Raw genomic sequence first — 27088 nt, forward strand, 5'->3', positions numbered from 1 at the left:
CAGTGAGCGATTGGAGAGTACGGGGTCCCAGCACAAAGCGCACACACGATCCAAGGGTGCTGAACTCCCATAACCCTCTCTCCGTGAAAATGCCACTTTTTCTCCTAAAACCATATTGCTGGCAGTGTTTGCTTAAAACAAAAGGAAACATGGAGAATAGCGTGTTAGTTCCTCTGGGAAGCTACTGACAAATAAGCAAATTAAAAAGAAAGAGAGCAGCATGTTGTCATAGCAACAGTGCAATTAAATTACTTTACTGTCAGCCATGATATAATTTTCCTGTTTGGAAGCTCAGGAGACATAAAACTTTCATTTAGAGCTAAAGTTGACTTCAGTGGCTGGGTAGTTCTTTTTTATACTCTACTGTGGGCATTTGCTGGTCATCAGAAAATTTTCTGATGGGATCTGAGGAAACTTAAGAAAGACAAGTGGTGCTGTAATTCGTTCATAAAGAAGTTAAAGCCAGGATCAGACCAGACTCTATTGTAACCCCAAGCCTAAAGATGCTAGCTTGTTTTTTCTCTGAAATGTGTCAGGGTAAACTCCTTATTTGATAGAAAGAAATACTCCCTGTGAGTGAACCCCAGCACTTTGGGAGGCCGAGGTGAGTGGATCACGAGATCAAGAAATCGAGACCATCCTGGCCAACATGGTGAAACCCTGTCTTACTAAAAATACAAAAATTAGCCAGTCATGGTGGCGCACGCCAGTAGTCCCGGCTACTCGGGAGGCTGAGGCAGGAGAATCGCTTGAACCCGGGAGACAGAGGTTGCAGTGAGCCGAGATCGCACCACTGCACTCCAGCCTGGGCAACAGAGTGAGACTCTGTCTCAAAAAAAAACAAAAACAAAAACAAAACACAAAACAGTTGGGCCTCTCATGACAGCTCCCCCTTAGGCCTTGCGTCTGGCAGGTTCTACCTTTTGGAAGAAGGAAGGTGCTCTAATTCACTGGCACCCTTGGCTGGTTGGTTAGTTCCCAGGATTATGCCTTCCAGAATTCCCTAATAGAGCTTTCCCAGCTGAAGTGGTAGTTGTTTTAGATGTAGTGTTAATGAACATTTAAGAGACATAGAAGGGTCACATCTTTACCTTTTTAATTTTATTTATTGTTTTGTGACAAGGTCTCCCTCTGTTGCCCAGGCTGGAGTGCAGTGAGCCTCAACCTCCTGGGTTCAAGTGATCCTCACACCTCAGCCTCCCAAGTAGCTGGGACTACAGGCACACACCACCACACCCAGCAAATTTTTGTATTTTTTTTGGTAGAGATGGTGTTTTACCATGTTGGCCAGGTTGGTCTTGAACTTCTGAGCTCAAGGGAGATCCTCCTGCCTCAGCCTCCCAAAGTGGTGGGATTACAAGCATGAGCTACCATGCCAGGCCTATATCTTTGCTTTTAAATATGTTCATTCATCTCTCCTCTCCTCTCCTCCTTCCTTGCCCTTCCCTTGCCCTTTCCTTCCCTTCCCTTTCCTTGCCCTTCCCCTCCCTTGCCCTCCCCTCCCTTCCTCTTCCCTCCCCTCCCTTGCCTTTCCCTTCCCTTCTTCCCTTCCCTTCTTCTTTCCCTTCTTCCTTCCCTTCCCACTTCCCTTCCCTTCCCCCTTCCTTTCCCCCTTCCCTTCCTCCTTCCCTTCCCCCTTCCCTTCCCTTCCTCCTTCCCTTCCCCCTTCCCTTCCCTTCCCTTCCTCCTTCCCTTCCTCCTTCCCTTCCCCCTTCCCTTCCCTTCCCTTCTTCCTTTCCTTTCGTTCTTCCTTTCTTTCTTCAAAACTTTTGAGACAGGATCTCGCTCTGTTGCTCAGGCTGGAGTGCAGTGGTGCAGTCATGGCTCACTGCAGCCTCAGCTTCCTGGGTTCAAGCAGTCCTCCCACCCAGCCTCCCAAGTAGCTGAGACTACAGGCATATGCCCGGCTAATTTTTGTATTTTAGTAGAGATGGGGTTTCGCTATGTTGCCCAGGCTGGTCTCGAACCCCTGGGCTCAAGTGATCCTCTCGCCTCAGCCTCCCAAAGTGGCGAGATTATAGGCATGAGCTACCATGCCTAGCCTGTTCATTTGTTTTCTAGATAGATGCTTGATTTTCTTACTAGTTGTTTCTGTGGGGAATTAAAACGTAACACTCTCAAACCAAGCATATTGTTTTAGTGCTACAGAAAGTGGGAGACCTTTTTGGTTCTCTTTACTGTTCTTTCTGTGTTACATTGGGTGTTCTTTCTGTGTTACATTGGGTGTTACATTGTTCTGTGTTACATTGTTCTTTCTGTGTTACATTGGGTGCTGGAGGGTTGAACATGCTTTGTGTCTGTAGGGGTCTTTCTGTTTGTAAATGTACCACCTCCTCGTTTTCTTTTCTCATCAGATGTTATTTTATTCCATGTTCTAGGTCATTGATAAAAATGGGGATGGTGGTGGGTCGGGGTGGAGGGATAGGATTCTGTGGCGTGTTTTGTTGAACTGAATTGAATTTACTGTCTTGAAACTGGCAGTTGCTCTCCTGACTTTTTTCACCAGTTCTAATTTCAGTTAATGGCTTATCTTACATTCCCATGTATTCGTGTGGTGCCTGAAGTTACTTGCTTTTCTTCTGTTTGGAAGAAAAAATAATTCGCAGTAAAATTTAATGTACTTTAAAACTGGTCTCCTGGTCTCAAGCAATCCTCCTGCCTCAGCCTCCCAAAGTGCTGGGTGGGATTATAGGCGCGAGCCACTGTGCCCGGCTGGTGTTATCAGTCTTGTTTTATTTAAGGGGCATCAGGTCGCCTTGCTATATGAACGGTGGGCTGATTTTTTTCATCAGCCTATCTGTAGTGGAATTGTGGGATTGCGTTGCTCAGTGTGGGAGTCCCGAGGTGGTGTTCCTGTGTAGCAGGGGTTCCATAGAGGCGGCAGTGGGAGGCAACAGAGTCAGAGGGGCACAGTCTGCCTTTCTGTTTTGGGCCTCGCCAGCTCATCATTTCTTTGTGATGTCTTTACTAGGAGCCTTCACGTAAATGGGTCCAGTCATGCCTCCCAGTAAGAAGCCAGAAAGCTCAGGAATTAGTGTCTCCAGTGGACTGAGTCAGTGTTACCGGGGCAGCGGTTTCTCCAAGGCCCTTCAGGAAGACGATGACCTCGACTTTTCTCTGCCTGACATCCGATTAGAAGAGGGGGCCATGGAAGATGAAGAGCTGACCAACCTGAACTGGCTGCACGAGAGCAAGAACTTGCTGAAGAGCTTTGGGGAGTCAGTCCTCAGGAGTGTCAGCCCCGTCCAGGACCTGGACGATGACACCCCCCCGTCCCCCGCCCACTCTGACATGCCCTACGATGCCAGGCAGAACCCTAACTGCAAACCCCCCTACTCCTTCAGCTGCCTCATATTTATGGCCATCGAGGACTCTCCGACCAAGCGCCTGCCAGTGAAGGATATCTACAACTGGATCTTGGAACATTTTCCGTATTTTGCAAATGCACCTACTGGGTGGAAAAACTCCGTGAGACACAATTTGTCACTGAATAAGTGTTTTAAGAAAGTGGACAAAGAGAGGAGTCAGGTAAGCCTCTGTGTCTGGAACCCAAGGTTTGTTTTGTTTTGTTTTTTTAATTTAAAAATTTTCTCTATTAAAAATGAATTTCTCTTCACCACATTAAAGTAGCAGTTGTAAGTAGGTTTTATTCTATTTAATTCATTTAGATACTTTTAAGGAATTTCCTTTCCCCAAGCCTATTAGTTATGTACTCTTTGTAGCGTTTGTACTATTTGAGGGTTTCCCACTGATAGGGTTTCCATAAAGATAAAATGGTGGTTTGCAGAATTGTTTGGTTCTCAGTTATCATCCCTCAGTGTGGATGGCTCACTTTGGTTTTAGAGTCTTAACAAAGGTCAGTATTCCAAGGGCAGCCATTAACCGTGAAGTATGTGTATATATATGTATTTGAGAAAAACTGCCACCACGGGCTAGAGAAAAATGGTGTTTCTTTTTTTTCCCTGAATATGAACGAGGAGGAGGGAAATTTCTCCAGTGTTCGGAATAAGTAGACAGTGATGAATGTTGGGAAGAGACTTGTGATGAACATTGGGAAGAGACTTGAGTATACTTATACTCCAAGACTAAACAGGCATGAGTTGCCCAGGTGACTGTCATGAAATCTGGTGTCTATATAAGTGACAACTTTGAAATTCCTGGCTCAGAGTGAGGGTCCCATTAGAGACTGACTTTAAAACGGTTTAATATTGACTTTAAAGCAGAGGTGCCCAGTGTTTTTGGCATTAGGGACCCATTTTGTGGAGGGCCAAGGGGGATAGTTTTGGTACGAAACTGTTCCACTTCAGATCATCAGTCATTAGATTCTCATAAGAAGCACGCAACCTAGATCCATCACATGCACAGTTCACAGTAGGTTTTGTGCTCCTATGAGAATCAAATGCTGCAGCTGATCTGACAGGAGGCGGAGCACAGGTTGGCAATGTTCAGCTCCTGCTGTGCAGCACCCCCCGCCCCGCAACAGGCCACTGATTGGTACACGGCCTGGGTTGGGGACCCCTGCTTTAAAGCCATAGTTTGTACTTCATGGTCAGTGAAAAGAAGACAATTCTAATAATTTGCTTTCTTTCTCTTTTTCTTTTCTTTTGTTTCTTTTTTTTTTTTTTTTTTTTGAGACCAGGGTCTTGCTCTGTCACCTAGGCTGGAGTGCAGTGGTATGATCCCAGCCCACTGCAGCTTTGACCTTCTGGGCTTAAGTGATTCTCCCATCTCAGCCTTCAAAGGAGCTGGGAGCACAGATGTATGCCACTACACCCTGCTAATTTTTATACTTTTTGTAGAGATCGTGTCTTGCTATGCTGCCCAGGCTGGTCTCAAACTTCAGGGCTCAAGTGATTCACCCACCTTGGCCTCCCAAAGTGCTGGGATTACAGGCGTGAGCCACCACGCCTGCCCTATTTTTGTTTTAAGGAATATAATAGGTTTAGTAGAAATTGGGCGACTGTTAAGAAGTGGACAACCAAATTGTGATCTGACTTTGAGTCCTGAAAAATAATGCAGCCACAGTTAAGATAAATCACCAGAAAAGGTTCCCTCCACTAAGTTTTCATGTGACTGTGTTTTCCCGCTTTGTGTGTTGTGTTAATGATGCTGCCGTGTGCAGCTGGGATTCTGGTTCTCCCTCTTTTTGAAGTTCAGGTTTGGATGCAGGACCACCATTGTGTGGGGTCAGTGGCTGGACAGGGCTGGGGCCTTTAATTTCTTTCTGGCAGCATGTCACTGTTTCAAGTAGAATCTTGAGCATGAGAATATTCTCATTGTCTTTGGCATGGGAGAGTATGAATCAGGAAGTGGCCTAGCCCTATTGCTCCTTGCTCAAATTGGACATGTTTGTGTGCAAATGCTCTTCACTCAGTTTCTGTTTGAGATGGGGGTGGGGGCGCAGGGCTTGGGGAGGAGTGTTGCCTGGGAGTAAAGATGTGGGCACTAAGGAGAGATTTACTTTGATCACTGGTGCAAATGATGCCTGGGTCGAGCATGCAGATCTGAATATTCATAAGTTTCTGGGCCCCTCCTCCTCAGGTCCTTATTTTTGTGTAGCTGTAACCATCAAAGTGCGTCCCTTTAATCAGGGAGAGGAATTTCCATGACCATGAAGCTCTTTCTCCTTCCCTCTGTATCTCAGGTTGGGCATTTGGAGAGCCACCTCTGGACTTGGCTTTTTTGAGTGCTTTAAGATTATTCTTTGAGCTTAGAGGACATTCATTGCTCCTCTGTAAAGAACCAAGTCTGTGGTATTTAAAGCTTGTGTATAGGTGGGTCTTTGTGGCAGGAAAGGGAAAGTCTCCGAAAGCAATTCCAGACTGAGAACGTGGAGAAGAAAGCGCTGCTCAGGTCCCCCAAAGCCGCATGGCAGTGAGAAAGCAGCAAACAGGGCATTTAGTTTGGTGTAAAACGAGTCTGCAAGTTCCTGCATGCCTGAATCTTCGTGTTTGACATAATGCCGGTGCACATAAAAGTAATTTAGCAAATGCACACTCTGAAATGTCAGAAAAGACCAACGCCAAAGCGTGCAGCAAGACTCAGGAGCATTATTCATCAGTCAGCCTTGGGAGTGACAAGTGGTTGTTGGATGCTGTGTGTTGAGGCACACCGGGAGGAGCTGTTCTCCCCCCATGCAACCCCCCACCACTGGATCTTGGGAGTCATGTTTTCCAGGAGTGAAGGTTGTCAGTCCGAATAAATTCAGATATCACTTGTTGAAAGAGAATGGTTTTAAAGACCTGAGATTGTTAATGTTATGAAACATTCACTTCTGGCTTCCCAGCCATCCTGACCTGTATTGACATGTTTCTGATCAAATGCCAGTGAGTTTTGTGGTTGGGAGTTTGCTCCCAGCATTTGCGATTCTGTGAGAACAAAGCAAGAGGTGTGAGTTTTTCCACTTTTCTACTCTTTCTTGGGTTCCCCCAGGCCAGCTGCTGGCTGCTATGAGAGGTGCAGGCTCCCAGGTATGCTCAGGTACACCCAGGTCCTTCCAGGGCATTGACGTGGCCCAGTCACTTGGGGTTTGCTACTACAGCATTCTCCCTGATACTCTGCCCAGTGAAAGCTCCTTTACCTCTATGGGTAAACTTGTTTTTTCACATGAGATTTTATTTGGCAGGAGCTCCCACACTGAAGTTGCCTTCAACACAGTGACTAAATGCACCTGAATGTTGGTGAGCAATACCTTAAATTGAACGGTAAAATTGAAACCTTGCAAGTTGTATACAGTGAATTAGCTATTCTACTTTTAATTTTCTTCTGAAAGTGAAGAATACGGTTAGGCTTGACGTAGCAGTGAAAATGTGGAAACCTGTGTAATCCTTGTCCCTGAGGGCTCGGAACACATACCCTGCTGGACAACGGTTTGGCTGGGGTGTTGGGGAGGAAACATACTAGATTGCATCAGAGTCACCTGTGGCACTTAAAAAACAATTCCTAGCCAGGCACGGTGACTCATACGTGTAATCCCAGCATTTTGGGAGGCCAAGGCGGGAGGATTGCTTGAGCTCAGGAGTTTGAGACCAGCCTGGGGAACATGGTGAAACCCTGTCTTTACAAAAAATACAAAAAAAAGATTGGCTGAGCATGGTGGCATACTCCTGTAGTCCCAGCTACTCTAGAGGCTGAGATGGAATGATGGCATGAGCCAGGGAGGTGGAGGTTGCAGTGAGCTGAGATACAGCCTAGGTGACAGAGCCAGACCCTCTCTCAAGAAAAAAAAAAAATTCCCATTTTCTCGGGCCCCTTTCTGGAGATTGTGATTCATTAGGTGTGAGGTGGGAGAACTGGTAGTTCTGCTGAGCTTCCTAGGTGTTTCCAGCGTGCAGCCAGGTTTGAGAATCCCTGAAGTAGGTGACCTCATGAGGTCTTTGCAGTTGCTGAGATTTCATCAAGAGCATGTTCTCATGAATGAGTCAGTCAAGGCAAAAGAGACAGTTTGGCTTTCGTTTTATGTCTTAAAGGACTTCAAAAGATAAGAGTTTTATTTTTATTTTTGAATCATGGAAATTTTCAAACACACAGAGAATAGTATAATGACTTGATATACCCCCATAACACACATCCTGATTCAGTAGTTGACAAAGGTTTGTCACACTTATTTATTCTTCTTTGTTGTTGCTATTTCTGAAGTTGTTTTTTGGTTTTTTGTTTTGAGACAGGGTTTCACTCTGTTGACCAGGTTGGAGCACAGTAGCATAATCATGGCTCACTGCAGCCTCAGACTCCCAGGGTCAAGCCTTAGCCTTCAGCCTCCAAAGGTGGGACTACAAGTGCACACCACCATGCCTGGCTAATTATTATTATTATTATTTTGTATTTTTCATAGAAACAGGGTTTTGCCATGTTGTTGTCTGGTCCCAAATTCCTGGCCTCAAGCAATCCTCCTGCCTCAGCCTCCCAAAGTGCTGTGGATCATAGGCATGAGTCACTGCACCCAGCCTTGCTGAAGTATTTTGAAGCAAATGACATTTACAATTCAAATATTTCAGTATGCATAAGAAAAATTGACAATTTCTTACATAATAACCATGCTAAAGTCCCGCCTAACAAAATGAACAATTATTTGGTGTTGCCTAATACCAGGTCCATATTCAGATATCCTTGTTTACAAAATGTTTATTTGAATTAGGGTCCAAATGTGGTTCCTCCAGTGCCTTTTGTGATGTTTCCTGTCTGTGTCAGTCTGCAGCACTCCTATGCCCTCTTTCCTTTTTCATTCCCTTCCTTGTTACAAGAGACCCGTGGCTTACACTATGCAGTATTTGCATTCTGTTTACTTCCTTGTGATTTCATGTAACTTGCTTCTCTCTCTCCTATTTGCTGTCAAATGGAAGGAAGTACGAACATCTGGGTCACATTCTGGATTACATTCTGGGTTGTCCTGTGTCCTTCCTGATATATCACTTCCAAAAGCCTGGTCATCCCCTTCTTGGGGAAGCTGAGATTGAGCCATGGGTTCATGTGAGGTCACTGTTCCCTACTCTATGAAGTTGCTCATTAGTTTTTTTTTTTTTTTTTTTTTCCATTTCGCCTATGGATGATGATCTGTGCCTAAATCAATTAAGGTAGAGTTTTAATGTCTGGGATTAAGTTTTACACTCCCTAAATACAGGTCTTACTTAGGAGTGTAAGATTAGCATGTACTAACCTCTCTGACTACTTGTAAATGAGAAGTAGACTGCAGTTATCTTTTTCCAGGCTGGATTATAAGGTATGTGTGTATTTCTATTTTTATGCCTTTTTTTTTTTAACCTTTCCTCTTGCTACCTGAACAAAAAACATTGTCATCAAAGGGTTTATAAAGGAAACACTGTACAAAAGTATGTTTATTATATCCAGAGCTGAGTGCTTTAAATACAATTTTAGCTTATAAATATAGGCATGCTTGCTTTGTGCTTTCCATATGCAGTATCTGATTTCTTCCTCACTAAACCCTATGAAGTAGGCCCTATTATTTTCTTTCTTAAAATAGATGATGAGTTAAGCCCTGAGTGGTTAACTAACTTGCTAGAAGTTGCACAGCTAGTAAGTGTAGAACATGAGTTCATCCTAATTCCTTCCAATTCTTTTTTTTTTTTAATTATTTATTTAATTTATTTTTGAGACAGGGTCTCTCTGTCACACAGGCTGGAGTACACTGGCATGATCATAGCTCACTGCAACCTTGAACTCCTGGGCTCAAGTGATCCTCTTGCCTCAGCCTCCCAAGTAGCTGAGAATACATGTGCATGCCACCACATCCAGCTAATTTTGAGATTTTTTTGTTTTGTTTTGTAGGGCTGGGCACTGTGGCTCATACCTGTAATTCCAGCACTTTGGGAGGCTGAGGCAGGCAAATGACTTGAGCCCAGGAGTTTGAGACCAGCCTAGGCAATGTGATGAAACTGTATCTCTGCAAAAGATAAAAAAAATTAGCTGGGGGTTGTGGCACATACCTGTAGTCCCAGCTACTCAGGAGGCTAAGTTGGGAAGATCGCTTGGTGACAGAGCTAGATCCTGTCTCCAAAAATAATACATTTTTAGTAAAGATGGGGTCTCGCCGTGTCGCTCAGGCTGGTCTTGAACTCCTGTCTTCAAGCGATCCTCCCAAGTGTGAGCCACCATGCTTGGCCCTATTCCCTCCAATTCTGAAGGGCATGTGCTTACCCCTGGTGCTTGCCTATGCCTTCTCAGTATAGCGGACATTGTAGATGATCTCTCTGTGCTTCCTTTAAATATCCTATGAATATGGGTTATAGGGGATTGAAATAACCCAAATAAACCCAGAATTAACTCTGGGGGTACAAGATAGAGAAAGGCAAATACAGAGTATATTTTTGTATTGTTGAGATGGGACTCAATTGTCAGTACATGTAAAGTTCTTGCGTCTGCACAGAGCACACAACTGCCTGCTCAGCTTCCGGTTTCCAGGCTCTGTCCTGACCCCCTGCCTCATAGGACCCCTTCAGTGGCATCAGAGCCAAGTGCAGAAGCTTTTCTCCCTGCGTGTACACTGTTTATACAAATTCTCCCTCTAATTTGCCGTTCTCTTCACGTTTACTCTCAGTAGATGAGATTCTTTTTCAAAGGCAGTTTTGAAAATGAGGTTGCACCCAGGTGTGGTGGCTCACGTCTATAATCTCAGCACTTTGGGAGGCCAAGATGGGGGGTGGGGGGAGGAGCGAGAGGAGGGATCATCTGAGGCCAGGAGTTCAAGACCAGCCTGGCCATCATGGTGAAACCCTGTCTCTACTAAAAAAACAAAAAGTAGCCAGGCCTGGTGGCGGGTGCCTGTAATCTCAGCTACTCGGGAGGCTGAGGCAGGAGAATCGCTTGAACGCAGGAGGCAGAGGTTGCTGTGAGCAGAGATCACGCCGCTGCACTCCAGCCTGGGTGACAGAGTGAGATTCTGTCTCAAAAAGTAAAACAGAAAAAAAGAAACTGAGGTTGCACCTCTATGTTCTTCTTGGTGTTGTGAATGCAGAATCAAGAGCATTTCCCCTTCCCATGATACCAGTCAACCTACCTGTCTCATTGATGGTCCTTTTAGGAGGAAGAGATAACTTACTGTTATTTTTTTTTGGATAAATAATGCACATTGGAAGACAGTGTGGTCTGGTTCAGATGTGTAAATTCCTAAGAATTAGTGTAATGTTGGGTGGGTGGAATGTGTAATTTTGTAATGTGTGTGAGACTCCTCTGAGGTCTCTGGGTGAAGTAACAATTCTCTTCATCCTCGACCTGGGGCTGCCTTGCCCAGCGTTGGAAATGCTCTACCTGAAGACGGCCTCCTTCTCACTGGTGCCCACTGCCAGGCGGGCTGCTTTCTGCCATCTGTGCTATAGGCTATGTCACCTCAGAAGGTTGAGAGTTTACCAGGGTCTCTGAAGGGCCAGAAATAAAAATACTCCCTTGTCACAGACCCTGGAATAGGAAGCCATTCATACCAGCATCCTCTGTGATCCCAAGAAACTGCAGCTCCCTGACCCATACTGCCGATTTTTTTTTTTTTTTTTTTTATATGAGATGGAAGGAGTCTTGCTCTGTCGCCCAGGCTGGAGTGCAGTGGCGTGATCTCAGCTCACTGCAAGCTCTGCCTCCCGGGTTCACGCCATTCTCCTGCCTCAGCCTCCCAAGTAGCTGGGACTGCAGGTGCCCGCCACCACCACGTCTGGCTAATGTTTTGTATTTTTAGTAGAGACGGGGTTTCACCGTGTTTGCCAGGATGGTCTTGATCTCCTGACCTCATGATCCACCCACATCAGCCTCCCAAAATACTGGGATTACAGGTGTGAGCTATTGTGCCTGGCTTCTTCTTTTTTTTATTTTTTTTTGACAGAGTCGCGCTCTGTCACCCAGGCTGGAGTACAGTGGTGCAATCTCGGCTCACCGCAACCTCTGCCTCCCCAGGTTCGCTTGAGAATCGCTTATCCTCATGCCTCAACCTCCTGAGTGGCTGAGATTACAGGTGCATGCCACTACGCCCAGTTCATTTTTGTGTTTTTAGTAGAGATGGGGTTTCACCATTTGGTCAGGCTGGTCTCAAACTCCTGACCTCGTGATCTGCCTGCCTTGGCCTCCCAAAGTGCTGAGATTACAGGTGTGAGCCACCGTGCCCGGCCTCATCCTGCCGATTTATTCCTTCCAGACTGTTCATTCCTTTTTCTTCTAGTCATTAGGTGTCTTGGGTGGGGCCACATTTCTGTTGTCTTGCTCTGGCCGACTTTTCATTTGTCTGCTCATTCATTCATTTATTCAACAAACTTTTTAAAGTACCTACTATACTACGTGCTAAAATAATACAGAATTGAATGTACCATGGCCACGGCCTGTAAGGCACTCATGGTCCAGCGAGCCCTCCTCATAGAGTCTCCCTCTTGCTAGCGGAACTTCTCTAGCAGAAGCTCTTACTCTACTGCTGTATGCCCTTTGTATTCTCTGTTTTCTGTCTCACATCATTGCTTTTCTGGCCCTGCATGGATACACTGCCTTTCTACTCCCTACAGTGACTTGGCCAGGAAGATATCATTCACTTGGATAGGGGTCTGTCTGAGGCTGCTGGGAAAGCTTCTGGGCCCGAGGGCCCTATCAATGTATCTGTCTAGTATCTCCCCCTGTTTCCTATTGAGAAAATGTTGCATTCTCTTTGGTAGAGCTTTGAGGCACCTGGATAGGTCTACCAGATACTTCATTGATGTACTGCCTGTATATCCACCAGCAAGAAACGGTTTTCAGAACCTTTCCCGTTGGGCTGGGATTTCCCCTTGAAATCATTTTGGCTGCAGGATAATTCTCTGCAGTAAATAACATAGGAAGTTGGCACTCTGACCTCCTATTTGAAACTTACAAGTTTAGGCTGGGCGTGGTAGCTCACGCCTGTAATCCTAGTACTTCGGGAAGCCGAGGCAGGGCGGATCACTTTGAGCTCAGGAGTTCGAGACCAGCCTAGGCAACATGGTCAAACCCTGTCTCTACAAAAAATACAAAGATTAGTTGAGCGTGGTGGCGTGCGCCTGTGATCCTAGCTACTCAGGAGACTGAGGCTGGAGAGTCGCTTGAATCCAGGAGGTGGAGGCTATGGTGAGCCATGATCGCACCACTGCATTCCGGCCTGGACGACAGAGTGAGACCATGTCTTCAACAACAACAAAAAATTTAAAAAATAAGTATGATTTGATTCTTGCTTTTTGTACTCTTAGTAGTTTACATTCCAGGGAAGCAGGAAACAATGCAAAATAAAAAAGAGTAAGTTACCGTAAGTACTGAAAGTGTGCCGATCAGTGTGAGATTGATATCATTTAAAGTTAGGCTGGTTTCCCTTCCCCAAAGAGGGGCACTGGGGAAGCTAAAAGATAGTGATGGGCAACTTTTGAATATTCCTCAATCACTTGAATAGGCTGTTAACAAAGCATTCTTCGGGTGTGGGAATGAGCATTAGACCTCCAAGGATGGATTGATCAGAAGGAGGCTTGACTGTTTATTGGAGAAAACGAATTAACAATGATTTAAACAAGCTAGGGACGTATTTCTCCATTACATGAAATAAGTCTTGAGGAGCGAGACAGAGATGCACATTCCCTCTTCTCTGCTGTTCTTAGGGCATTGCGCATTTCCATTCTCAGTCTTCTCATGGTCCAAGATGGCATCAGCTAGCATGTTCCCATTTTAGGAAGCAAGAAGGTGAGTGCAGGGAAGGACAGGAGAGAGTATTGCTGACTTCGGGTTTTAAGGGGCTTTCCCAGAAACCCCACCCTCTGCTTTGATCTTACTGGCTGGAGCCTGGTCACATGACTTCTAGCTGCAAGGAAGCCTGGGAAATGGACTTTTTTGCCTGATCCATTGGAACCCCAAGTTAAATATTGGTTCTGTTGCCAAGCAAACTTGGAACTTTCTGCCACAGAGGTCTAGATGTGTTGGAACAGTGTCAGAGGAAAGGATGGAGAGAGATGGTGGCTGGAAGGTTATGTAAATAAGAATAGGGACTTGTTGGAGGAGCTAGGATGCTAAACAGAAAACTTTAAATTGCATTGGTAACAAGTAAAGCAGAGATGCTGACCCATTTCTTACACATTCCAAATAACTAAGGTTTTGCTTTAAGATATTCTGGTTAAATTGCATTTAATGTCATCAAAAGCGATAGCTTGATTGAGGTGAAGATGTAGTCCGTGCCAAGGATGATAAGAAGAAAAGCAAGGAAATAGATGGTTGAAGATAGAGAGCAGTGTGAAGTCGTTCTTTTAGTAATAACTTGATGGGTTGCTATGTAAGATTGCAGACAGTTCTATGAATAGGATGAAGTCTTTGATTTGTGTATATGTGTGTGTGTGCTTGTTTGAGTACCTTTGCTTGTGAACTCAGCAGGAGACAGTAAATACAGGCAGAGAGGCTATATGCTTCCCAGGGGAAAAAGCTCTCCAATTACCCTTCCTTTTCTTCCTTTGGTCCTCACAGGGTGTGTGGGATTTCCCTCTGGGCCCCGTGGGGTCGAGTTCAGTGTCTCCTTCTATTTATTGGAGTTCTGTGAAATGCCTTATAGAAGGCTGTGACTGTCCTCCTCTAGGGACAGGACTGATAAGTGATTTAACTAATGTCATTAGACAGAAAACACCCACCTAGCAGAACATGTGCACAGGCTTTGTTTTTAGAAGGCCAAGTCATGTGAGCGCTGACTCTGATCATGGCTATAGTAGAGGGGGAAGAAAAGTCCTGAATCTCTAGGAATCGAGGTACAGGCCGCCTGGCACAGAGGTGAGGCATAGCATCACAGTAGGTACTCCTGGAATACTGCACTGTGTGCTGAATTCCTTCGAGACTTGTAAAATTGAGAACTGGCGTTTGCAGCTATGGTTCTGAGGTCTTGCAGAATACCTAGTGTTGTTGTTGTTGCTGTTGAGATGAAGCCTCACTCTGTCACCCAGGCTGGAGTTCAGTGACGTGATCTCAGCTCACTGCAACCTCTGCCTCCTGGGTTCAAGCGATTCTTCTGCCTCAGCCTCCCGAGTAGCTGGGATTACAGGCTCACACCACCATGCCCAGCTAATTTTTCTATTTTTAGCGGAGATGGGGTTTCACCATATTGGCCAGGCTGGTCTTGAACTCCTGACCTCAAATGATCCACCCGTCTCAGCCCCCCAAAGTACTGGGATTACAGGCCTGAGCCATTATGCCTGGCCCCTAGCTTTCAAAGTAAAAATTGGACTCTGTATTTATGAAAATAAGTGGCTTCAGTCATTTTAGAAGCATTTTCAGCAGTGATTCATTCATGCTACCCTTGTTTGTGGAGTGCCAGGCACTGTTCTGGGTGCTGAGGATATAGTGGTGACCTCTGGCGGGTCCCTGGCTGCTCTCCTAGACCTTCCATAGGGTAGCAGTGAGGGTAGGGGAGGAGGAGGATGCAAGTGGTAAACGATAGTTCCCTACGTGGGACAGGGTAGGTAACGTACCAGACTGTGTTACATGCAATGAAGATAAAACAGAATAATGTACTAGAGAGGAGTGGGGAGGAGGGTGGGAGACTTCTCAGAGGGGTCTGACTAGGCCATGCCTTGAATGGCAAGAGGGATGCAGCCGTGCAAAGATCTGGGTAGAAAAAACAGCAAGTGCAAAGGCCCTGAGGTGGCAGTAACTCAAAATGTCCAAGGAACAGAAAGAAGGCTCGCAGTTAGTGTATTATTAGAAAGGGGAGAATGTTATGTCTAAAAGGACAGGAGGGGGAATACCTCTCTGGGGCTTGTTCCAGTGGTGCAAGAGAGAGATGGTGGGAGTGATGCTAGCTTGAACCAGGGTCAGGGGTTGCAGATGAAGATGTGTGGGCAAATTTGGGTTGGGAAATTGGATGAGGATTAGTGCCAACATTCTCTTTTAACCATGTTAAATTTGAGATGGTTTGCGGACATCTAAGTGCAGTTGTCAGGAAGTTTGCTATATGAGTTTCAAGCTCTGTAGAGACGCTCGGGTGGAGGTATAAATCTGAAACACAGTGCATAGGTGTTGGAAAATAAAGAGATTTCTGGATTACCTCTCAATCAAAAAGAAAGTGAAATCAAACTTCTATTTCAGTTCTTACAGGAAATTATATTTCCATTAGTGTTTGACTAGGAAATTCATTTTGGGATATATTCAGCATGGAGAGTAAAAACAAAAGAGGTTTACATTTAGAGGCAGACCGTCTCAGAATTATTTCAACAATGACTTACCTCTAGTTACTAGCTGTAGTTTTGCAGGCAGAAAAGAACAAACCTTTACTCTTGTACCAAAAGTGCAACTTCTAAATGTGCTCGGGGTAGCTGCATCTCTGATATCAGGAGAGAAATGTACTCCAGTAAACATCTCACTTAGCAAAGCCCCCTAACCCATGGCTTCTGTGAGTTCTCTGCCATCTGGTCCCTGGCTGGAAAGAGGAATTTTTCTTGTATATGTGTCTCCATAGCAACGAGTTTGCAGTTGATATGGAAAGTAAGCAGTTGCCTTAGCAACGGAGTTACTGATGTGGCGGCTTCCTTGCTTTCAGGGAATGGATAAGCTGACCAAACTAGTTTAGATGCATCCTGTAGGGCGCTGTAATGTAGAGCCGCACACACGGCCCCTGCCAGTGTAAAATTGGTCTAGCTTTAAAAGAGATCGCAGCCCCTCCCCCTTCCAGAAGGAAGGGCTTACAGCTGTAATAAATCAGACAAAAGTAGTCGCTGTCAGTTGAAATAGATTGTAAGTGGGATCTCCTAGCAGAATTTATTTAGTTTAGCTCAAAGGAGAATGTTATAGTCAAGGGTACGTTTGGTTACAAGGACAAGAGAGTCACCCGAGTTGGCTTAAGTAAAAGGGTACTTGTCCCAAAAACATAGCAGCCAGTCCCATGGAGCAGGAGCAGTGTCGGAGAGCAACAAAGCATATGTCGGGTCCACGGCCATTGGAACTGCCTCCTCTGTTCCTCTGCAACCACGTGGACGGTCATCTCTGCCTTTCTCTGAGGATCCGTTCCAGCCTCCTCTTTGCAGCCCTGCTCCCTCTGTGTGATCTTGATTCCTACCTTCTCTCACCATTGGCTTGTTCTGCTGGTATATTGGTTCCAGTCCCTGTGAGGTGATGGTCCCAGTGCCCAGCGGCGTCAGCACCATCATCTCTGTGCCTTGTTTTTGTCATCATTTTAGACACTAGGACTTGTCCTTTTCCTGGGCCAGGCGTTCAGCTCTGGTCAGAACAGGGGCTGGTCCCCGGGATCGAGATAGCTGCTCGTACAATCCCTTCATCTGGGGTTAGGCTTGAGTCTCAAACATATCTGCAACAAAAAAAAAATTCAGGAAAGCCTTTGATCATTTGAAGACATTTTATTGATTGACTGATTGATTTGAGATGGAGTTTTGCTCTTGTTGCCCAGGCTAAGGTGCAATGGTGCGATCGTTGCTCACCGCAACCTCTGCCTCTCGGGTTCAAGCAATTCTCCTGCCTCAGCCTCCTGAGTAGCTGGGATTACAGGCATGCACCACCATGCCCGGCTAATTTTGTATTTTTAGTAGAGACGGGTTTCTCCATGTTGGTCAGGCTGGTCTTGAACTCCTGACCTCGGGCGATCTGGCAGCTTCAGCCTTCCAAAGTACTGGGATTACAGATGTTGAGCCACCATGCCCAGTCCAGTACTAATGAAAAGGAAAGTAATAAGGAACTTTGGAATATTTTGTGCTTTCTTCTTCCCTCTGTCCCCTCAGAATACCTCTTCTGGGCGATGAGGATTAACATGCCAGAGAACATTGGGACTATCTTGAACCTGCCTTTTCTTGTCATCTCCATGGTGCCTTCATCTTTCTTTCATTCCAATTTATAAATTGGGGGCTGGCAGTTCCCAAACTAGCGAAGTTTTTCTTTGGTGACTACTTCTCCCTGTCGGCTGCCCTCGGAGTGCCCGTAATCACAGGGTTGAGCGATTACCGGAAATTATGAACTCTAGCCTCTGATCCGGACAGAAATAAATGTCAGCTTTCCAATACAAGGTGTCCTAATAGTCAGGATCAGGAGGTTTGGTAATAGTTCTTACTGACTGTTGTGCACTAGCTCACATCACTGCATTGTTATTTTCAAAATGGGAGAAAATGTAATTACTCCATCCTGGGGACTGGGGATGACAAAACTCTGGTGGAGGATACTCAACAAAATAAAAAGAGACCGGAAAGGCTACAGAGTGGCTTCTGCCAGTCGCCAAGGGATTGGGCAATGGCCAGAATTATGTGGTTGGGGAAGCCAAAGGAGAAAGGGACTCCTAAGGTTTAGCAGTGCCACTGGAAGAATCCTGAAGAGAAGACAGAATTTTATTAGCTGGTTCCTTCAGGATAGTCAGACCGGGGCTGGTGACAGGAGAGAGGAGGTCCATTGGGTCATCAGACGTGGCTTGGACACAGAGGTAGGGACGCATAAGGGGGAAGACTGAGTGTGAAAGTGGGAAGTGACATTTCCATAGGACCTGTTGGGTGCTGTTTGGAGTCGTGTGAGGCATTTGTATCCATGGTCTTACATCTTTTTAGCAACTGTAAAGCAGGTATTATATGCTTTTTACAGATGGGGAAACTGAGGCTCGTAGAGGTTCAGTGGCTTGCTAAATTGACACAGCCAGATATTTTTAGCTAAGGTCTGACACTTCCTTGCTTCTCCTTTACTCTAATTGGCTTAAGCAAAGGCTCACTGTGGGGTAGAGAGGGAAGTAAGTTTGGGAAGGTAGGCTGAACTAGACTGGGGGGTTTTGAGTGCTAAGGAGCCTAAGGTGGTAGGGGGCCCTCAGACGTTTCTGAGCCTAGTCACAACACAGACAAAGGAGTCAAGTACTTCCTTCTGATGCCCTAGAGGTTCTTGCAGAGCCCCAGTCTCCATGGCAGGGGTTCTTTTATTTTTTAATTTTTTTAAATTTTATTTTAGAGGCCGGGCGTGGTGGCTCAAGCCTGTAATCCCAGCACTTTGGGAGGCCGAGACGGGTGGATCACGAGGTCAGGAGATCGAGACCATCCTGGCTAACACGGTGAAACCCCGTCTCTACTAAAAATACAAAAACTAGCCGGGCGAGGTGGCGGGCGCCTGTAGTCCCAGCTACTCCGGAGGCTGAGGCAGGAGAATGGCGTGAACCCGGGAGGCGGAGTTTGCAGTGAGCTGAGATCCGGCCACTGCACTCCAGCCTGGGCGACAGAGCAAGACTCCGTCTCAAAAAAAAAAAAAAAAAAAAAAAAATTATTTTAGGTTTGGGGGGTACGTGTGCAGGTTTGTTATATAGATAAGCTCATGTCACGGGGCTTTGTTGTACAGATTATTTCACCACCTAGGTACTAGGCCTAGTAACCAATAGTTATTTTTCCTGATGCTCTCCCTCCTCCCACTCTCTACCCTCCAATAGGCCCCAGTGTGTGTTGTACCCCTCTATGTGTCCATGTATCCTCATCATTTAGCTCCCACTTATAAGTGAGAACATGTGGTATTTGGTTTTCTGTTCCTATGTTAGTTTACTAAGAATAATGACCTCCAGCTCCATCCATGTTCCCATAAAAGATGTGATCTCATTCATTTTTATGGCTGCATAGTATTCTATGGTGTATATGTATCTCATCTTTATCCAATCTGTTATTAATGGGCATTTAGGTTGATTCCATGACTTTGCTGTTGTGAATCGTCACAGCAGAGATTCTTGCTGCCCAGAAGTGTATGGAGAAAAAGGCCACAGCGGTCACTGGTTTTCCATAACTTTGACTGACTTGAACCAGATTTGTGCACTAACAAGAAAAAAAAAGTCTACTGCAGCATATTTCTCATTTTAAGCGTTTTGTTCTTTTTTTTTGAGATGGAGTTTCACTCCTGTTGCCCAGGCTGGAGTGCAGTGGCACAATCTTGCCTCACTGCAATCTCCACCTTCCGGTTTCAAGAGATTCTCCTGCCTCAGCCTCCCAAGTAGCTGGGATTACAGGCATGCACCACCACGCCTGTCTAATTTTTGTATTTTTAGTAGAGACAGGGTTTCACCATGTTGGCCAGGCTGGTCTTGAACTTCTAACCTTGTGATCCGCCTGCCTCGACCTCCCAAATTGCTGGATTACAGGCATGAGCCACAGTGCCCAGCCAGTAGTGACTTCTTGATGCTCCAGTCCAGCAGCTATACTTGGACTTGACTGATGTGGCCCCCGTCATACTCTGATAGAGTTCTTCTTGCTAGGATCCTGGAAGATGACCTTGGTTTATAGATGAAGAATCTGGGGTCCAGTGAAAGTGACTTGATAAAACCCACAGATCTGTGGCGAAAGCCTTGGTCAGCTGCCCCTTGGTGTGATGCTCTTTTCTCTGCATCGGTTCATTGCTTCACTTCTTCTTCAAGGACTCTGATTAACTGGAAGTGGACATAAACTGGTGTTATTTATGTGGGATTTGTTTTCCTTCCTACGTCTTATTTTGGGTCACTGAATATACTCAGTTTTTGTAAGTGATTTGTCATTTCTGTTTGTAACTTCTGAAAATGTGCTTAAGTCTTTGAGAGTATGCTTTAACCTATAAATTTTTGTTTCATTGATTACTCAGAATGTCCTTGCATTTTAGCCTTTGAATAAGTCTCTGGACACTGTTTTGCATTACCTGCCTATTAGTATTTAGCCACTGATGAAATCCACACAGATCCTTCCTGGTGAGCAAAGGACCTGATCTGCTTCTTGGTGCTGGTGTTATGTGGGGAGTTTGCATATTTCCCAGAAGCAGTGACAAATGTGACTGGAAGACTCTTAGAAAATTTTTTACTTAACTGTCTGTCTTGATAAACTCTATGTTCATTATCGTTGGTTCTTTGACTTACTTTAAAACTTCCCCCTTACAAAATTAACCAAACATGGTGGTGCATGCCTGTAATCCCAGCTACTTGGGAGGCTGAGGCATGAGAATCTCTTAAATCCAGGAAGCAGAGGTTGCGGTGAGCCGAGATCACACCATTGCACTCTAGCCTGGGCAACAACAGCGAAACTCTGTCTCAAAAAACAAAAACAAACAAACAAAACAAAACAAAACTTCTCCCTCAGCCTTAGAGATCAGTTTATATTGGGCAGACATTCTTTTCCCAAAATATTAATACTAATATTAATAAGCAGTAATAAGGTAATTACACCACTCCTGTATGGTTCCCTAAACCTTTTCATAACTTGTTCATTCATCCAGCTAATGTTGATTCCATGCTTATAAACAGGCTTATGCTAGGCATCAGGGAAGCCGGATGATGAAGGTATAGTCTCTGTCCTCCAGAAATTTCCAGTCTAGTGGGAGAGACAGACACATGAAGAAATCGTCATTGTACACCTTGCTGTATGTCATGCATATGAGATGCTGTGCTGGGCAGGAGAGGGTGTGAGTGCTGCTTCGTTTTACACAAATTGGTGAGAGAGAAAGCCTGGATGCTGTACTGAGCACTGAACTAGGTGTTAGGAGATCTGGGTTTTATTGCTAATCTGGTTTCTAACCAGCTGTGTACCTCTCTGAACCTTACATTCCTCCATTCAATTCAATAAACTTTCTCTTGTGGGCCCACTGTGTTCATTCAGTATGTTTAATTAGTCATTCATCTGTAAGCTGAATTGTCCTGGACACGTGTTCCTAAACTACTTGCCACAGGGGACCCTTTTATTCTCCTCCCTATTCTGTGCTTTTGTTAGACACATGAGCTTCAGTCACAGGCTCTCAACCAGCATCAGATAACCAGTGTCCATAGGGTGTGTTGAGAATATTTCTGCCCAAAGCAAAGGAGCTGGATGTGGCAGCTTACATAACAATGTTGCACGTGAATGCGTGATTTCCAAAAGGCTTTGGGGAAGTGTCAGAATAAAATCCTGTCCTCATAATTCTAACTCTGCAGAAGAGCCTTTCTATAGGAGAACAACCTGAATGGGTTGTGAGCCTTTCCGTAGGAGTTGTGTGTGATTTTCAAAGCCCTTTCCTATGCTATTATTAAAATTCTAGGAGATCACTTAGTTGGGGAGTCATTAGCTGTCCTTCCAGTGATCTGTCTCCCTGGGACCACTAGGTTCCTCGTCCTTTCCTGTGTCTCACATCAGTTGGAATCTAGCTCTTCTGACCATTTCCCCAATGCTAATGGGACCCTGGGATTAGAGAATAGTAACTTCAGGTATGCTATTCCTGGAATCCCAGGTGTGTTCATGGCTGTGTGGGCGCTCAGCACACACATGTATCTGGCCAGATGCCTTAGGCCAGGTGTGTCCACACTGAGCAATGTTGCTGTTTTTCTTTCTCTCTTTTTTTTCTTCTCTTGATGATGTCATTTTTTTTTTTTTTTAAATCAAAAAGCTTTACTGAACTCCTGCTGTGGTTTGAATGTGTCCCCCAAACTTCATGTATTAGAAAGTTGAGGCCGAGCGCGGTGCCTGTAATCACAGCACTTTGGGAGGTTGAGGCAGGCGGATCATCTGAGGTCAGGAGTTCGAGTCCAGTCTGGCCAACATGGCAAAACCCCATCTCTACTAAAAATACAAAAAAATTAGCTGGGCATGGTGGTCGGCACCTGTAATCCCAGCTACTGGGGAGGTTGAGGCAGGAGAATTGCTTGAACTCGGGAGGCAGAGGTTTCAGTGGGTTGCACCCCAGCCTGGGCAACAAGAGCAAAACTCCATCTCAAAAAGAAAAAAGAAAAGAAAGAACGTTGATCCCCAATGTGGAGGTGTTGGGCGTTAGGGCCTAATAGAAGGTGTTCGGGTCATGGGGGCACCACTTGCATGGATCCGTAAGTGCCATGATTGTGGGAGTGGGTTCCTTATAGAAGCATGAGTTTGGCCCCCTTTCTCTCTCTCCCACTCTCCTCTTTGCCCTTCCACTTCCCGCCATGGGATAATGGAGCAAGAAGGCCCTTACCGGATGCCAGCCCTTCCATCTTGGACTTCCCAGCTTCCAGACTGAGGAAACAAATTTGTGTCTTTATAAATTATCCACAACTCCCAATGAAGTCAGGGGGCTATGAAGAGTACTTGTAATCTTCCTTATTACTCCCTTATCCCCAGTCAGTTTCCTGCTCTAGACAAGTTGTACCTCTGGGCTCTTTCTCCTCTACTTTTGCCTCTCTGTAGCTGTCACTGTGTCATTTCTGCCTCACTCTGGACAAGCCTTCTATCTCTGCAGGTGTGGTTTATTGCCAGATGGTTATTTTGTTAGCAGTGGTTGAGTCTTACGAAATGTGATCCCAACTGATCTTTTTTCCCTCTGTGTGAAATGTGTGGCGTGCACAGTTTGTGCCATTTGTTTACCCTGGTGCTGAGGTGAGGTGGTTTGTAGGGGAGCTCCGTTTCTGGCCGCCATGTGGCCATGGGAGATTGACGACAACGCTCACCCTCGGCACTTCAGAGACAGCCATGAATGTTTTCAGATAATCTGTTCAGAAATGGAGGCTTATTCCCACAGTCCTGTGGCTGGATGTCTCGTGGCACTCTGTGCGTTTCCTGTCTCAGCAGGTGTTCAGGGTTGAGTTGTATCCCTCAGAAAGATAATGTTGAAGTTCTCATTTCTGGTACCATGAATGTGACCTTATTTGGAAAATATGTAGTCAAGTTAAAATGAGGTCACAATGGATCAGGGTGGTTCCTAATCCAATGTAATTGGCATTCTGATAAAAAGAAGAGAGGAGGCCAGGTGGGGTGGCTCATGCCTGTAATCCCAGCATTTTGAGAAGCTGAGGCAGGTGGATTGCTTGAGGTCAGGAGTTTGAGGCCAGCCTGGCCAACATGGTGAAACCCCATCTCTACTAAAAGTACAAAAATTAAGCCAGATGTGGTGGCTCATGCCTGTAACCCCAGCACTTTGGGAGGGTGAGGTAGGTGAATCATGAGGTCAGGAGTTTGAGACCAGTCTGGCCAATATGGTGAAACCCCGTTTCTACTAAAAATACAAAAATTAGCCGGGCATGGTGGTACGTGCCTGTAGTCCCAGCTACTCGGGAGGCTGAGGCAGAAGAATCTCTTGAACCTGGGGGCGGAGGTTGCAATGAACTGAGTTCATGCCACTGTACTCCAGCCTGGGCGACAGAGCGAGATTCTGTCTCAAAAAAAAAAAAAAAAAAATTAGCTGAGCGTGGTCATCTGTACCTGGAATCCCAGTTGTTCAGGAGGCTGAGGCAGGAGAATTGCTTGAACCTGGGGGGGGGGGGGCGGAGGTTGCAGTGAGCTGAGATTGCACCACTGTACTCAGCCTGAGCGACAGAATGAGACTCCATGTCAAAAAAAAAAAAAAAGAAGACAAGAGACACAGACACACGTGCAGGGGAGGACACTGTGTGAATGTGAGGGGAGGGGCTAGAGTGATGACTCTGCAAGCCAAGGAACAGCAAGGATTCTGACATCACCAGAGAGGGTCATAGAACAGATTCTCTGTCTCCCAGCTTCCAGAAGGGACCAGCCCTGCTGACACCTGGACTTTAGGCTTCAAGCTTCCAGAACAGTGAGGAAGTACATTTCTGTTGTTGGGGCCATCCAGCTTGTGGCACTTGGTTACAGCCGCCCTGGGGACAGAGCAACAGAAAGATGTAGCAGTGAGTTACGAGTTTCTGCCTTCTCCGAGAGACTTCAGGAATAAAACCTAATGGAAGGTACTTAGGAATATGCAATGGGATTGTGTCCTTTTACAGAGGAGGGAACTGAGATCCAGAGAGGTGCTCACAGCCACGCAGTGGGGGCTGGTGATAGATTTGGACCCAGAACTCAGGTCTCCTGGACTTAGAACTTCTCTCCCTCCTAATGCTGCCTATGGGAACATATTTGAAACCTAACTGGGTTCACATTAAAGAAAAGCCATAAAGTTAGAGGGCAGATGGTTTGGGTTTGTTTTCCTCTCCATTTTTTGATGAGGAATGAAGGGATCACAGATCTTGACAACAAAATGGGAAGAGTTTATAGGGTTCCAGGCTGGAGTGCAGTGGCGCAATCTCGACTCACTGCAACTTCCGCCTCCTGGGTTCGAGCAATTCTCCCGCCTCAGCCTCCTGAGTAGCTGGGACTAGAGGTGCAGGCCGTCATGCCTGGCTAATTTCTTTTGTATTTTAGTAGAGACGGGGTTTCGCCATGTTGCCCAGGTTGGTCTCGAACTCCTGAGCTCAAGCAATCCACTCACCTCGGCCTCCTAAGCGCTAGGGTTACAAGCGTTGAGCCACCGCGTCCGACCAGTGTTCCAGTTTTATTAGCTACATAGCCTGCAAGCAGAGAGCACAGTGGCACCAGCCAACCAGACTGTATTTGGGGACTGTTGCTTATTTTTCATGCACTTGGTGCTGAGGCTTGAATTGGTACAATAAGATGTAATACCTGCCTAACATTTCTTATTCAGGGCCTAGCTAAACCTTGAACTGGGAAGAAGCAGCCTTTGTTTGGGGGAACGTATTCTTCTGCAGCAGATCCTTTTGGTTGAACCATGAAATAATGAGACTTGGTTTGCACAGCTGCAAATGCCCAAGTTGGCCGAATTCTTGGTACAGAGGCGGAGGGACGGGATGCATTTCTTTGGAAGTATGAACAATCTAGCTGCTCTGTTCATGATGACTCAATGTTTGTATGACCTTGGTTCTACTAAACATCTGAAGACATTTTTGTCAAGTGTCCTCCATTTGCCCAATGTAACCATATTTTGTTTCTGAGACACAGTCATGCCCTAAACAGGCTGTTTTTTGAGGAAGAGGACTCACTGCCCTTGAAAACCAAGGTCAGTCTGGGGCCGGGGATGGGCATTTGGACTGTTCCTTGGGTTCAAGGTGATTTTCTCTTCCAAAGTTTTCAGCCTCCTTAATTGGCCTTGGAAGACCACACATAAATAAGGAAAGACAGTTTTCTGTACGCCGGTCCTCTTCACCTCCGGACTGTGGCGGGCTGGATCCACTGTTAACCTTAGCAGCTGGAGAGAGGACTTCCTTGAGATACTGTCTGCCTACACTGTCTGTTCTGAGGCTTTGGGCTTCTCTCTGTGACCCTTTCCTAAAAAGTACAGGAACTGTCGGAAGAAACTGGACTAAGTGTAAGTCTGAACTTGGCTTTAGAGAGGGTCTTACCCCTGCAAGCTGCGGGGGTGGCTCTCACCCTCAGAACTTCAACCGAGGCACCTCGTACAGCATCTGCAGGGGCGGGGAAGGGACTCTCTAGAAGGGTTTCTGGAGATTTTGGTCATACGAGTAGATTCAATTACTTTGGAGGTTCCTTGGGCCATTTTTATTTTCTGTAATACCTGCTATTTTATTTTGCTAGGCTTTCCCCCAGAATAAAGGCACATTCAATAGTAAGAATCCTCTAGTATCCAATACTAAATGATACTGCTTGTCAGTTTGAAGAAAAAGCAAATTGTCTGCTCTGTGTGTTGAGATTTCCTTTTTTTTTTTTTTTTTAAAAAGCAGCTTAGAGAAAATCCCTGAACATAGTCTCCTGATTGAAAAATATATTAGTGGATTTCACTGCTTTATCATTTTCTTAAAGTAATAGTTTTCCTTACTTAAAAATGATATGTGTTAAATTATATAATTTATATATAAATTATATAGATTATATATATATATAGAGAGAGAGAGAGAGAGAGAGAAAGAGAGCAAGAGAGATCTATTGAAATATAGGGCTGAAAACATGCCCAGTGCAGTTTTTTTTTTTTTTTTAAAGGGAGTCTTACTGTGTCATTTTAGCTGGAGTGCAGTGGCATGACCATGGCTCACTGCAGCCTCAACTTCCCAGACTCAAGTGATCCTCCCACCTCAGCCTCCCAAATAGCTGGGACTACAGGCTTGTGCCACTATGCCTGGCTAATTATTATTATTATTATTTTTGTAAAGATGAGGTCTCACTGTGTTGCCCAGGCTGGTCTCGAACTCCTGAGCTCAAGTGATCTGCCTACCTCGGCCTCCCAAAGTGCTGGGATTACAGGTATGAGCCACTGTGCCTGGCCAGATTTTTTTTTTTTTTTGGTTTGCAAAAGTGAAAAACAAGGATTTATTTCATGAAATTATGTAGTTGGAAAGTGTTCCTTGAGTCCAGCCCTTTGCTGTGGGCCAAAGGACAGGAGTCGTCTCTGACCTCGTTGGGTCATTTCTGTGAGACGACTGTCGTGGATTGGCTAAGATCATATATTGATGCCCCCAAACTACTCTTTGTGTGGTGAATTTGGCCACCTACACATCAACAAGTGACTATTTCTAGCCATCCCACTATGGCCTGCCAGCCAGCAGATCAATTTCAGCAGCTTTTCCATCTTTATCTTTACAGCATGGTTTATTTGTACAGTCATTTGAATTGTTTATGTGCTTTGCCCTTGTTTTATTAAAATGAAAGCAACCAATTAAAAAGGTTAATAATAAGAGTTAGGAAGAGCATAATTCTCCTAAACACATCAATTGCGAAAGAGAGGGAAATCATTTGGCATGAATCTTTGGTCTTGATTGGGCACCTGTGGGATCCACCACTGTGAAGGGTAAAGGGTAGAATGAAAGGGTGTTTGTGAAATGCTGTGAAGGAATTGTGGATGCTTGAGTCTGAAACACTAGGTATATTTAGCGATTTTGTAATCTTTCTTGTTTTTTGTTTTAAGTACTCTAAAAAAGGGAATGGTTCTTTATACGTAAGAGGTGCACATTGTA

General features: G+C 45.4%; 1 protein-coding gene across 8 annotated transcripts in view; it reads left to right on the forward strand.

The window, feature by feature from the left end:
• The window catches only part of FOXN3 (forkhead box N3), a 465438-nt gene that overhangs the window by 207781 nt on the left and 230569 nt on the right, over positions 1-27088 (forward strand). For all 8 annotated transcript variants that reach the window (XM_033191647.1, XM_033191646.1, XM_033191642.1 and 5 more), the window contains one exon: positions 2972-3528. In XM_033191647.1, the coding sequence (XP_033047538.1) occupies positions 2986-3528 (543 nt within the window). In that variant the 5' untranslated portion in view covers positions 2972-2985. The remainder of the gene's footprint in view (positions 1-2971; positions 3529-27088) is intronic.

This window comes from Trachypithecus francoisi, unplaced genomic scaffold, assembly GCF_009764315.1.
Source record: "Trachypithecus francoisi isolate TF-2019V2 unplaced genomic scaffold, Tfra_2.0 Lachesis_group3, whole genome shotgun sequence".
NCBI lineage: Eukaryota > Metazoa > Chordata > Mammalia > Primates > Cercopithecidae > Trachypithecus > Trachypithecus francoisi.